Source organism: Schistocerca gregaria, chromosome 3, assembly GCF_023897955.1.
Source record: "Schistocerca gregaria isolate iqSchGreg1 chromosome 3, iqSchGreg1.2, whole genome shotgun sequence".
NCBI classification, from domain to species: domain Eukaryota; kingdom Metazoa; phylum Arthropoda; class Insecta; order Orthoptera; family Acrididae; genus Schistocerca; species Schistocerca gregaria.
The window spans coordinates 419,965,427-419,980,626 of NC_064922.1; the positions used below are offsets into that span (position 1 = coordinate 419,965,427).

The 15,200-nt window shown below is 40.4% G+C and overlaps 1 protein-coding gene across 1 annotated transcript in view; it reads right to left on the reverse strand.

Annotated features, from left to right (window-relative positions):
- Positions 1-1,105: 1,105 nt before the first annotated feature.
- The window catches only part of LOC126354637 (echinoderm microtubule-associated protein-like CG42247), a 287,858-nt gene continuing 273,763 nt past the window's right edge, over positions 1,106-15,200 (reverse strand). Inside the window, exons 15-16 of the mRNA XM_050004406.1 lie at positions 8,686-8,800; positions 1,106-1,566 (exon numbers count right to left, since the gene is read on the reverse strand). Coding sequence (XP_049860363.1) covers positions 1,413-1,566; positions 8,686-8,800 — 269 coding nt within the window. The 3' untranslated portion in view covers positions 1,106-1,412. The remainder of the gene's footprint in view (positions 1,567-8,685; positions 8,801-15,200) is intronic.

Consider the following 15,200-nt stretch of genomic DNA (forward strand, 5'->3'; position numbering starts at 1 on the left):
AATGGATGAATGTGGGAAATGCAAAACTAACCTGAAAGGCCTGGTAGAACAGACTTTTTAATACCCTTGGACTGAACTGAGGAAGTCCTTGTCTCTACATTTGTCACACTATTGTGCATTCAGGCCAACTGAACTGCAGACTTTGTAGCTGTGTAACTGAGTTTGGTACAGTGTTGCACTCTGTAGAGTTCAAAAGGGTCCAAATTACCTGGAAAGGATGTCAAGAATTTGTCATAATTTCCTGTGAATAACATGATTAAAAAAAATACAAGATATATTCAGTGATCCCTAATGTCATAGCATTTCGCTTTGGGCTCAGCAGTCTAGTAGAGCTGCTGATAATAATTGCTAGAAATATACGAGAATTCCGTAGTGAAGAAAAATCCTATATCCAGATTCCAGGAGGGAACAGTGTTCTCTCCTGCATCGTCCCTGCCCCCCCTCCCCCCTTCTGTGGACATCCATGTATGCTACAAAAACTGCATTTTCTTTGTATCTCTGAACAGTTTGTGCTATTTTGCAGACAAGAATTATGGGAAACAGTGGTTTTAAATTTCTTACTAAGAAATTTTGGGATCACTCTCCAGCCCCCTTTAAGACATGTCACTACCACCCCATTAAAGCTCTGTAGTTTGCAATCTCATTCTGTTGACTCCTCATACCATCTCCTATGCAATCATGCTCATCTCATTTTCTTCTTTGGTCTTTCAGCTTGTTAGTATGATTTCTTCTCCATCCTCTTCTCTAAAGCTCTTACTTGTTATTTTAGTTCCCTGGTGTAATCTTCTATATTATTTGCCATTTGTCTTCCTCCTTCCCTCTGTTTCTGTAAACTCTTTAATTATCTGTCCCTTTGCCGTTTCCATTTGTCATCTTTCACATCCATCTAATAGTACCTTATTATTGTCTCATTAGCTTTCTTCCTTTATTTAGAGTTTTGTTTATGTTCCTTATCTTTTTGGTATTTTTTGTCTCACTTAAGAGATTTTGGTCCTTCTGTTGTTACTTAAAGAATAATGTGTACTTTTGTTTTGCGTGCTAATTGTGGAACTGTTTGACATAATTCATTCAAGGAAACAAACTTCTATTAATAAAGAACTGCAGATCAATGTAAACTGTTTTATTGATATCTATCTAACAAACTTTTATAAGAAATAAGGTTATTTAACTGTAACTTTTCATTGCCAGCTGCTTTGAATTGCATTTTCAGTGTTCTATCTAATACAATAATATACCTCCTGAAATACAATTTTTTTCTAATTATTTACATTCATAACAGTAAATTGATGATTCATGATATACAAAGTATAAAATTTTTTATATAACATATGTATCCAAATTTAGTGGTCAGTGTGCAGAAGCATTGTTTGCCCCTTCTTCATGGTAAATCTTGTTTACCAGACAATGTACTGCTAATCATCCACAACATCCCATAACATCAATGCAGCATCAGTACCCCCTACAGTAACAACGTTTTTGTCATTAAAGAGAAATCTTGCAACTGCTATCTGCATGCTGTATACCTTTTCCTCATTATATTCAGCTTTGGGACTAAGGCATGGATACCTGAAAAAGTAAAATATGTTTCATTATTTTTCTGTATAAAAGGAGAACATACATACAAACACACCAGATGACTGAAACAAAATTTTGTGTAGTACCGGTAATACTAAATACTGAAATTTTCTTACTGATGAAATTAATAATATCAGATGACACCGAGCAAGATGCAGCAGTGGTTACAACACTGTACTTGCATTTGGGTGGAAGGCGGTTCAAATCACCAGCCAACCATCTGGATTCAGGTTTCCTGTGGTTTTCCTGAATCATCCAAGGCAATTATTGGGATCTGTTGCAAAATACATGGCTGAACTCATATCCCAGGCTGAACAAGTGCCCATTATCTGACAACTTTGTTGTCGATGGAACATCAAATCCTTTTTTCATATGCTGACCTAGAAACAGCATTTGGCTACTTCCCTGGCCTTAACAAAATAATAATTATATATGTGAATGCAAAATATAGGGAAAGAACTATTTCTATGGAAATGTTCACAAAAGATGTTAAAGTAAAGCAATGACAGTGGTGTTTTTCATCTACAGGACAGTATCAATAGCACAGTTTTTCAAGAGGAATTTTGGAGTCTTTAGATGGAAGAACTACTTATAAAACTGATGTTATTTCTTCAGTCATTAAGCACAAAGTAGGTAAAAATGTAAAAAATGTGGTAAATAAACAGAAATTAGCGCTAATAATTTATTAATCAGTATAAATGTGAGAGAGCAATGGAAATCAAATGTGGATGGGAAGCTACAGATAGTCACCAAATTAAATTGTGGTAAATCAGGATACCACAAAAGTGCACAGCACTGTCAGGGCTATTGTGACTACCATTTGGTTTAAGGTACTATGTCACACAAACTGAAAATTCGTAACTGATGTGTATTGTAATCAAAGACAGGTTGATATACTCTCAAAACAAATCGGCAAAAGGTGAACACTGTTCAATCGAGAGTGTGAGGTATCTGCTATCAATGAGATCTAAAAACTAGTAGGGATACCAGCATGGTAGTTTACAACAAGAAGTCAGGCTAGTTTGAGAAGAGCAGAAAGATTTCTAGGGAACTTGGAACAAAAGCTGCAATGCATTAGGCTAGAAATAATGTTCTTGGGCATGTCTGCACTAATGCTTTCTCACAAATCGTTTAGAACACAGCAGATTTTGTGTAAATGTTCTGCTGGAAGGTATTTGATCATCCATTCTACAGCTGGGCCTATTGACTTTGCTTCCATCAATTTCCATCTTTTCTTACACTTAAAAAATTTCTATCTTGGTAAACATTTTGACAGTGGAAAAAAGGTTTAGAAAACTGGTACATGCTGTTTTCCATCCTAGACCAACCTCTATGACATGAGAGCACAGAAGTTAAACATGTAGTATCGGTATGAAAAGTGTATCAATTCTGCAGTGCATATGTTGAGCAGTAGCTCAATGACTGCTGTATCTGTCCAAATAAAGGCTTTCAGGTTACTATGTTTTCCTTCTGTGTGCACTAATGAGAAAACTTGCTTTCTGGATAAATCTAAAACATGTGTTACTTAGACAGGTGAAGAGTAAAAGCACTAGTAACATTATTTGAAGCCACCTAGTTGTGACAGGCTTAAGATGGGGACCTGAGCTATCATTAATTCTGTTTTATGAAGCACTTGGTGGAGTTGTAATAGGCATTTAGAAGGTAGGTTGTCATAATATTCATTTGGACCACAAAAATATAACACATTTAGTCTATGTTGAAATTATTGTTTTGATATCACATAGACAAGCCAAACTGGGAAAAAGATGACAGAAACTTACAAAATAGAAGCAGTTAATGTTAGCCTAAAAGTGAAAACTCAAAAATAATTTTTTCATGGTATTAATATGATACTGCAAACTACTGGGTGGAATATAAGTATTGTGAGGCATAAAGCTAACCACTATCAGCATATACATGAATATGGCCAGGCACTAACTGAGCAACAGTCACATAAACAAGACTGATAACTCACACACTAATTCTCTGTGAAAATCAAAGTTTTCAGCAGTAGGTCTATCCACATTATCATCATCAGGAAAGCAACTGACTATCAAAGAAGTAACTGTACCACGCAGAAGTAAATACTGTAATAGTATCCATTGCAACCAAGGAGTACATTAGCACCAATGATGAAATATCACTTGCAGCATCAATGTTTCACTCAGGACACACTCCCATTCAGTGTCTTGTTAACAAATGACTGATTCAACACACTGCTGAGAACACAATCCACATCTTTTGTTAAAGTTGTTAACACACATTCTAATTTTCACAGCTTCTCTCATGATCAAAAGACATTTTAATCCCACGTCTGTCTAAGAATCATTCCAATTTTACTTGATGTTGCTCTACAGGCATAAGGAATGATAAATGTTGATCTTGTTCTGTTAACTGACTGGATTTTTGTATGCATTTTCTAGACACAGTTGCCTTGATTTCACATTCCTGATTGCTATCTTATCTGAATGCAGGGGTTAAATGGATTAATTTTGTGCCGACATAGTTCTTATCTGGTACACTTTTAGCTCTGTGTCAGATTATTCAACAAAGCCCTCCTTTGGGCAGAATGGTGGAAACTGTGCCCATTGAGATATTGTTCTGTATGAGTAAGTTGAAGTTACACCAAGTTGTTCATAGAACTGTCTAAAATGGCCAGCTTTCCTTCCTTCTGTTCCACAGTAAATTTTATGTTGGGATATGTGCTGTTCACATAATCAATGATTTCCTGCAATATTTCCTTTCCATGAGAACAAATAAAATAATGTTATCAACTTAAGAATGAAAACAGGTTGGGCAAACAGGAGCATTATTTAAAGTATGTTCTTTAAAATTCTCCAAAAATTAGCCATAGTTGGTGACAAGGCTGAATGCATGACAGTTCTGTCACTCACTTCATAATATTTATCACTATATGGAATGTAAGAGATGGTCTAAGAGTGCCAGAATAACCCGATGGTTTCTGGAGAGAACAGGTTGACAAACAAACTATGTAGCTTCAACAACTTTATAAACAGAGGCATCACATAGAGACTGACCATAATTTTATCTGCATTGAGAATTCTTTGTTTCATTATGTCAACAAAGATCTGGGAGCTCATAATGTGGTTGTGGGAACACTGCTCCATGAAGCATCATTGCTGGTGGTCAACTAGACTCTGGGCCAATGGACTTTTTAACCAGCAGTCAGTCTGGTTACTTGATTGTGTTCACACATTTGTGTATGAATGCTCTTATCAGAAATAAATATTGTTACACAATGTGCGAAGGTAGTGGTTATTTGCCGTAATCACACCCCATACTCTGCAGATCTACACAGCAGCCAAAAGTTGGTGACATGAATTCTGTTAAACATTTGGGTAGTCTTTATGTCACAAACACTTCCCATCTTCAGAAAGGCCTGATTTTTTTAAAAGTAGCTCTCCTGTCATTTCACTTAGTGCTCATGTTAGATGACACATTAAAATTTAGTATGCATTATCCTCTGACAAAACAGAGAATTTATCATGATAATCTATGGCATTAATAATAAAAACTGTATTTCCCTTATGGGACAGCAACACAATTAAATTCCTATTACTCTTCAGAAGCCTGGGTCATTACATTTTCACTCTGCTAATATTAATCTTAGGGAGTTTGGCAATTGGTAAAACACAGACAGCACAGTCTTATATTGTCTGTCATATATTCAGAAGATGACACAGAGTAGTTTCACACCAGATTACACTAATGATTGGAGTTGGAGCACAATTTAATCATTTATTGAGATCGAAAATAGCACCTTCATCAAGCTCCTTATCCAGTAAGTTCGAAATTATGCTTCATTGGCCAAATCATTTACTTCTTATTTAGTAATAAGATTGAAGTCGTGGGTTTGCTTGATCATTTTCTGGCTTAAACCAACATGCTGATGCAGGCTTATGGAATCGTGTAAAATTATTCCTGTTCCAGTCCCTTGGTGAGAACTGGTCATTTTTGGCCTCAATGTGGTTGGAGCTTCTCTTCCAGAGAGTCATCCGAGCTATCGCAGGCTCAATCTGAGCGCTTGCAGACGAAAGTCCTCGAACTGCTCAAGGATGCGTCAAACCCTGCTGAGGTAGGGGCAGATGCCATCCAAGCTTTCTTTATCTGAAGAATACTCCGAGCAGCAGATGAAGCCATGCCGAGACATGGCCAAGGGCTACGAGACTTCTCGCGACAGCTACCGCACCCTATTCTGGACACGATCACCAAGAAGAACTGACTGTTTCATGAATGGCAGCTCACTCACCAACCAGACATGAGGTGCCGCTTAAACCACATGAGACGGGAAATTAAGGCAGAAGTTGAGCAACACCAGAACCAGGAATGGGCATACCTTGTGTCTACCCTCAGTTCTGAGGATGGTAGTGCATGGAGGGTGGTAAAATCCTTCCTACACCAATGACAGTGAATACCGCACTTTCAGGTCGGAAATGACTTCGCCAGTGATCCGGATGCATTCGCAGTGAACTTCATATCTGTTGCCGACATCATCGACGTCAATCACATATGGTGGGTCCACGAGCAACTACCAACCTTCCACACCACAAGGGAGGAAGGTGACACTATTGAGCCGATAACAGAGGAAGAATTTGCTGTGCAGCTTCACTCGCTGAACTCCAAGAAGGCTGGAGGCAGCAGTGGCATCACAGACCTCCTGCTGAAGAACCTTCCGCCTGGATTACACCGGCAACTTGCCAATATTTTTAACAAGATCCTCCGATCAGGTGTCTACCCCTCTGTGTAGAAACACATGGAGGTTGTGGCCATTCTGAAATCTGGCAAGGACCCACACCAGGCATCCAGTTACTGACCCATCAGCCTGGTCCCGTCCCTCTCAAAGGTTTTCAAGTGGCTGAACGCGTGAAGACTGATGGGACACATCACCCAGGAGGGCATCATCCCACACGAGCAGTTTGAGTAGCGAGGAGAACATGCTATTTCCCACCAGCTCCTGTTGGTGGTAGAACCAGCGATGAAGGCACTGGAAACAAGGGAATACCTTGGGGAAGTGTTCCTCAATGTCTCCCAAGTGTTTGACTCATTGTGGCACGATGGTATCAAGTTCAAACTTTTTGAACATGGGATACCAACGTCCCACATGATGCTACTTTGGTTGTACTTGTCTGAACAAGCATTCCTCATGAGGGCCAACGACGGTACATCCACAGCCTGCAGATATGTGCAGGAGTGTTCCAGGAGTCGGTCCTCATCCCCTCGCTGTATTCCCTGTACACTGCCGATGGCCCGAAAGTGGCAGGAGTTGAACTGCCACTGTACACAGATGCCTTTTTCACTTGCAGCATGAATGCCCAAGTGCTGAGAAACCACCTCCAATGTGGGTGCAACGCCTTGGGCTCATGAGCAACAAAATGGCAGCTGAAATTCAACGCCACGAAGAGTTAGGCACTTGTCTTCAACCAAAGACTTCTGCCACCAGGGCTTACACCAGTCGAAATCCTGGGAGACAGCGAAATACCTAGGGGTCACCTGAAACATCCCATCCATGATGTAAAAGGGAGAGCAATAGGACATCTTCACACCTTGTATCCGCTACTAAACCCACAGTCATCATTGCCACCACAACAAGGCATCACGCTATACCTAACATTGGTCTGCCCACTGTTAGAGTATGCGGCCGTGGTCTGGGGGAAAACTGCAGATGCTCAAATTGTGACTCTGCAGCGGATATAGAACTGCACCCTGAAGACTGCTATGCATCTTCCGTGGTGCTTCTCGACACGCCAGCTCCACGAGGACACCAGGATCGTGCCTCTCCGAGACAGATTTTGCACCATTGCCAACCATGTGTTGGCCTGTCCTGCTGAGGGATTAATTTTCACTAATCCCCATCAGTGTGTCTTTCTCGTTTTCAGGCTCCACCAGCAAGGACAAATCAATAAGAATGATAAGATATATTCTCTCTCCCACAGGAACCACATGAATGACAAATTTTGTCCAAACTGCACCATCCTGAGCCAAGGATAGGCTTGTCTTTTCAGCATCAGCATTCCTTGGTGAGAGAACAGTCAACAGAAAAGAATGAAAGTTAAGTGAAGTGCAGGCATTACTGTCTCATTCATATCTTGTGTGTCACATTCTGTCCTTCATAACTGCAAGGGTTATCTTCCATATAATCTTCTCCGCTGGAGGAGATCTTACTTGATGTTTAATGACTGTGAACTTGGGCACAATGTCTTTATCAAAAGAGCACTGCAGGAGTGCTAGATTACATAGCAGCTACAATTTTATGCAGAACTGCTCCAGTTAGTGAACATGACACTATGTCCTTACCATAAAAGGCAGAAGTGCTGTGTCATTGATAGATACATAAACAATAACTACAGAGCTTTGCTAGCTGTCTGAATGAACTTCCTTTTTCAAGCTTGTAGGAAAAACATGCACACAAACACACACACTCACTCCCATGCACATGACTGTCTCCCTAGCTAACAAATCTCTGTACCTTTTGTTTGTGTACCTATAGACTTCTGCCTTTTGGTGAGTCATCTCCTTTATTCCTAAATAATTTGTATTTCTCAACCCAACTTTCTGTACATTATCCTTACCATAAAAGAAACTAATATAGCCATAAAGTATTTCACAATGGATTTGTTGTACAAAATGTTGTTGGTACATTTGTTGCATTAAATATCTATGAAAATCCAAGCTTTTGGCAATGTCTATCATTGCCTTTGTCATGAAAGCAACTGAATGTCAAATGATCACACATGTATATAATGTAGTAGTGACCTCTGCAACCAGACATTGCAATGGCTTTAACAATGAAATGTCACTTGCAGTGTCTTTGTTTACATCATGATGTGATGCAAATAATGAAAATGATTTGGTCACTGGTGAAAGGGTACACAAAACTGCACCAGATTCAGCTTCTGTGTAATCTATATTTTTTTTTCTTTTTTTGCATTTGTTTCAGGTATGATGAAAATGGGGTACAGTTGCATTCAAGTAAACAAGATTTTCTACACAAAAAGGAGATGAATAAAGTACCATGTGTCTGCATTATAACACATTTAGTTTATGATTATTTTTACTTGTGTTTTGCTATACAAGTGAAAGATCACTTACCTGAAAAGCCGTAGGTAACCATCTGAGTCACCACACACCAAAAGGTCATGTGCTGATGATCTGTTTGCTGTCATAATCATGGATGTCATAGGATAATACCTATTGTTCCATATTCCTGTGGAGAAGGTAATTTTTATAACATACAGAATTTTTTGTGTGGCTAGCATACCATACCACACAGAAGATTGCACATCAAGCATTTGCTCTCACAAGCATTACACATTATATTCACCACATAAGGAAATCTAGAATACTATGAACCCAATGAAGTTTCAAATGAGACTAAACTGAAATGCTTGGGCAGTTATAGTCAAAAAGCAGTGCACAAGGATACAAGTAGTCATGGAGTGTAATACTGTCTTGAAGGAAACCATTTTTCAATAAATCTGTTCAACAGATCTCCCTGATTGAAATCAAATGCCTTCAGAATCAACATGACAAGCAAATGATTTAGGTAATTACTTTTCAAAATAGCACTTTTGCCAAAATTAATTGCTTTAACAAGTTGTTGTGTGGTAATATATCAGTCTGATATTGTAGTAAACAAAGTTTTCTAGATTTGGTTTCGTTATTTATAAGTAACTTAAATGCATTGACTACTTGCATTTTATTGAAATTAATCTGCTGTCCATACTTGTAGTTATAATTATGAGGTCTCATTGACAAAATGAATTGCATTCCAGTCCAGTCAACGTAAAATAAGTTTTTTTGAATTATTCTTTTCCATTCAGTCAGATGGCATCATGTGACATTTTAGCAGTTCTGATGGCTAACTGTCTATCACTGGGCACTGTCTTTATGTGACCTCTCTCCTGCCATCAGCAATGGGCCAGCAGTACCTGGACACAGCTCTACTGATGATGTGGTAGGGTAGTGTGTGGTCTGTATGTGAGCAATGGTCTTCAATGTTTGTGTTGTCGCCATTGGGCTTGGGATGCTAAGGAGTAGTGCTAGCTCTTCAGTTGCCATGATGTGAGTGCATCTTCCCACAGACTGCCATTGTACTTAGAGCACACTCTAGCTGGGTCTCAAGTCTTACGTAGTTGGAAACCATAGTCTTCAATTACTAGTTCACCTTGTAGCTGGATGTCTACATACTCTCAAGGTGCAATCTCAGAATGTGGTGGCCTTTTCTAACAACCTGCTGCAAAGACAGTGTTTTCCAACTAAGTAAGGCTTGAGACCCACCCTAGAGCATGCTTAAAACACACCAACAGTTTATGGGAAAATCTGCTAGTATGACAGCAACTGAAGAGTGAAGAATAGATCACACATCTGCATCAGCAGTGTCCTGAGCCCAGTGGTGGTGGCATTGTGACTGAGGAGTGCAGCCCATAGCAGAAAACAGTATGGAGAGTTTACATTGTCACCCAGTGGCAGACAGTCAGTCATTAGGACTATCTGCAGATGGTAACGAATGAGTTGACCAAAATATCATGCCATCTAAACAGCAACACCGAGCCGAATTCCCCCAAAGAGTTCAAAATTAACTTATTGATAAAAAGAAATATTCAATACGAGTCACAGGAAACATCTGACAAATACTGCAAACAATATATAACTTGATATCTGTAGCAATCTTTTCAAATGGTCTAAGCTACAGATCAGTCTGTCAGACTTTTATTAAAATTTCACGTTCATTGGCTTTGCCAACTCACACCCAAACAGTCAACTTTCAACCTAATGTACACCTCAGCAAAGACACAGATCAGTCTGTAACCACAACCAGGTTTTTTGTTTTCAAACTCATTATATTAACCAACTAACAACAAAATTGTGAATCTATGCCCCAAAAGTGACATCACAGCAACCATTAACATTACACCAGTGGTCAAAGCCACTGTGACAGGTAGCGATTTAAAATACCATCTAAGGGCTTGTATTTGCAATGAGAACAGGCAGACATACTTTTACACTACTTAAACATGTTTTCCAAAAATAACCTTGAACAATCATTTAGACATCCAGTTCATGAATCTGCCAGCAAGAAACATTCCCAAACATTTTGACATGGTGAATGAGGTAATTGAGGTCACATGGTGGTTTTAGAATCATGGATCACCAGTGGTGAAGGAAAGTTAGGAAGTATATGAAGATACTTCTGCTTAACAAAAATGATAAGAAACTACCAAACCAGCTAAACACAAACATTCAGTTCTGTCAAGAAAAGTGACCATCTCCATGCCAACCAGCATGGATTCACATCAGTCATGTGAAACCCATCTTGTGGTTTTCTCACATGATTCCTAGAAAACTATGGACCATGGATACTAGGATGATGCAGCATTTTTGGAATTATGGAAATTAGATGTTCAGAATCAGAAAATACAGAAATTAGGTATTCTAATATGTTTACAATATTAATGAGTCACAGTTGGAATCAGTCAATATGTAAAAATACCAGAGTGCTTCAATTTGTGCAGCTATAAAATGGAATGATTATCTTGGCTCAGTCATAGGTAAAGTAGTTGCAGTTTTGTCACAATGCCTGAAGAATTGCATACAATTTATGCTTTTTACATAAATACCAGACACTCGATAACAAATGCTTGACATATCCAATACACTACAAAAACTGATCAAAGAATGAAAAATATATAGATAAATATGTTGCAGCAAATATGGAGGATCACACATCAATGGTAGAACACACAGCATTTCAGTCATTAAGCAGGCTTGTAAAATATATGTTACTTATTGACATTTTGCTGGAGAATTATGGAACATATTTTGTGTTTCATTTGGTCCTTTTGAATGGTGGAAAACCTGTTTGTATGACAACATAGATTTTTAAGCATCAGCTGTCGAAACTCAGCTTGCTCTGTTCATTCACAAGACCCTTAAAGTAAGGCTCCTCAGCTGACAGGTACCATGGACAGTCATAAAGCTTTAATTATACAAAAAAAAAAAAAAAACAGGCTGTGACATTGACTGATTCATTGATTGATTGGTGGGGAGGGGGGTTATTGGATTAAACAGCAAGTTCATCAGCCCTGCAATTCAAAAGTCATGTGTGAAAAACAGAGATGTCTGCAAAAAGTGAACGGATCAAGTCAGAGGGGTCAAACTATAAAACAAGGAAGCTAAAAACAGACTCAGCATAAGGCATAAAAGGATAGATCAAATCTAAAAACTGGAAAATTAGAGGCATAAAACAGTGGACTTTGCACGGGGGAGTGGTCATGGGTCCCACACCCACAAAACATGAGGGGAGGACCCAACTGCAAACACCCTGCACCTGCTCCAGGAGAACAGGAAAACCTTGTAACTGAAAACAAAAACCACTTTCACAAAGGAAACTGAGGACCAGTTCTGCCATCTGTGAATCATTCGCTGACGTTAAAGTCAAGGAATTTGGAAGATCATACTATGTGTGAATGGCCAAAAGGAGGGGACATTCCACCAATATACGGGATACTGTCAGTCTGGCTCCACAACAACATTATGGGGGTGGCTCATTATACAAGAGAAAAAGGGGTGAGCCTAGATGACCAATGCATAGATAGCATAAGACAGTGGACTCCTTCTGGGAGGAGGGGAAGGAAGAATGTCAAACTGCAGTAGTCACCTGTGCGGTGCGGTGTTTATTACTGACAGCAGTAGTGCATCAGATGCCATTTCACTTTTGGACAAAAAGAAATATGACGTGAATCTGCATATCTGCATTTGGGATCATGAAAGGGAATGGGAAGAAATTATCTGCTTCTCTAGCCAAATGTTCAGCCAGATCATTCCCTGGGATGCTCACATGACTTGGGACCCAGACAACGACAACTGAGCAGGCAGCATGACCAATGACAGAAAGAAGGTCATGGATAGCAGATACCAATGGCAGCCAGTAGCATCAGTCTATAGCCTGCTCACTTCTCATTGAGTTGGTACATATTGCAACACTGTGGAGGGAGGCCTTTGTAACAAAATGGGGGGCCCTGTTAATAGGCTGCAGCTCTGCTGTGAACACACTACATGATCCTGACAGTGAATGGTGTTCCATGAAAGTAGGAGACATAAAAGCATATCCTATCTTATCTATCATTTTAGAACCATCAGTGTAGAAGATGGTAGCAGACTGGAACTCCTGAAGGATGGAATGTAAAAGACACCACTAAATCATAAGGATGACATAGACCTTAGGATCCTGGAACAGGTCAATCCTAATCCATGGTCGAGGCACCATCCAAGAGGAGTGTGGGACGAAATATGAGGGGCAATTTCCAGTGTCTGGAGATGGAGATCCTGACAGAGAGAAGTGAGATGCATACAACCAGTAGGAGGGAAACATCCCTCATTTGCATAGATGATGGGGTGCACAGGATGGTCAGGGAATTGTCGAATGGTAAGAAACCAGGAGCTGGCTCCATCACACTTGCAGAGGGGGAATCCCCACTTCTGAGAGGAGGCTATTGATGGGACTAGTGGGAAAGGTACTGATAGCCAGACACACCCCATAATGATGAACAGGTTTAAGCAGTTTCAGAGTATTATGCGTGTGTGTGTTGGGGCTTACAGATGCTCAACGTCAAGGTCATCAGTGCCCTGACACACGTTAAAAGAAATGAATGTGGACAATTTTAGTAAAATTTAAGCATACAGGCAATGAAATTGGGAAAAGATGAAAAATGTTGTATAAGAAAATAAAACGTAAGGAAAATGAGAAAGGAGTGTCAAGGATGCCACAGGAAATTGTCACTGACTGGACACTTACATAAATTATGGGTGAGCCAGTCATCCTGTGAACAAATTAAGACCCTCTCCCTAAAATCTTGGTGAAAAAATTGGACAAGTCACAAAACTTTACAACTTTAACCACATTCGTTTGAGTATTTTCTAAAAGAGATGGCAGATCCACCAGCAAGTCAGCCGTGGCCCGCTGCTCAGAAAATAAAACGAAATCCAATAAAATGTAGTGCACATTGACCTGGACACCACAAGTACTCCACATTTGGAGAGTCCTCTCACCAGAGCAGGAAGCCATGCAGCATAGGACTGTGGCCTATCCAAAGCTGAGTGAGGAGAACCTCATCCCGTCTATGTGGCTGGAAGGAAGTACACCACACACACATTGTGGGCTTGACTAAATAGAGCTTATTGTTAGTCATTTACAGCCACTCATTCTCCCACCATTACATGACTCATGAGCTCAATAGCAAAGTGAGCGTGTGCAGGGGGATGGCACAGTGAAACGCTTGCAGATCGAGACACGCCTCCTTGGCTACGAGATTTGCCCTTTTGTTCCCAGCAATGCCGATGTGCCCTGGATCCCAGCAGAAAGCCACCTCCTCACCCAGTCGTCGTAGTTGGAGAGCGTCCTGGATGGTCTGGACTATTTTATCTGCTGGATGCAAATGTTGCAATGAGTGAAGGGCAATTAGTTAATTGGAACAGACAAGAAATTTAGGACAGGAAGAGCATCTCATCTGCTCCAGTGCCCGCAAGATTGCAGACAATTCTGCATCAAAGATAGTAAACACTTGAGGCAGTCAGACTTTGAGGACACAATCTGAAAAAACAACAGTGCAACCAACGAAATCCCCCTGTTTTGACCCATCCATAAGAACAACTACATAGTCGTGTGCTCAGATAAAATGGCAGAAAATGTTGCATTAAACATCAAAGCAGGAATGCAATCTCTCTTGTACCATACCAAATCTAAAATCACTTTGGGCCTTTGCAGTAACCAGGGTGGCAGGCAGTTAAAACCCTGGATTTGGGGCCATATGGGCTCCACACTGAGGGACTCCAGCACATGTTTCTCACTGATCCCAAATGGCATCACGGCTCAGGTACGGTGGGAAAAGTGGGAAAAAAGATGGTCCACAGGTAGATGAGCAACAATATGGTGAGATTGTGAGGTTGGAGCTGCAAGAAACTTACACACCTGGTGCAACAGGAGGAGCTGCCACCGGATGGTAAGTGGTGGTTCCCCAACCTTAGCGCAGAGGCTGGGAATGGGACTGGTCCGATAAGCACTCATGACCGGTTGAATCCCTGCATGGTGGACAGCGTCAAGGATCCACAAATTAGAGGGCCTCACTGACCGATACACCATGCACCCATAGTCCAGCCGCGAGTGCACAAAAGCCCTATAAAACTGGAGGAGATGCACCCTGTCTGCTCCCCAAGACCTATACCTGAGGCACTTGAGGATGTTCAGTGCCTTCAGGGTTCTGGCTTTCAAGTCTCACAGTTGTGACAACCATGACAATCTGGAGTAAAAAATGAGGCCCAGAAACTGCACTGGGTTTCTAAAATGTAGGATAGTGTCCCACCATATGCAAGGCAGGCAAATTAAAAGGACGACGAGAATGATTAAAATGAACACACACACACACACACTTATTGGCAGAAAAATGAAAACCTATTTTTGTAGCCTGCTACTCTAACTGCCACACTGTAAGTTGTAACTGATGGCTCACCATTGTAACACTGGAGGAGGAACAGAAAACAGCAAAGTCGTTCACAAACAAGGAGCACCATACTGGACTCCTTACCGTACCAGTTATACTGCTAATGGC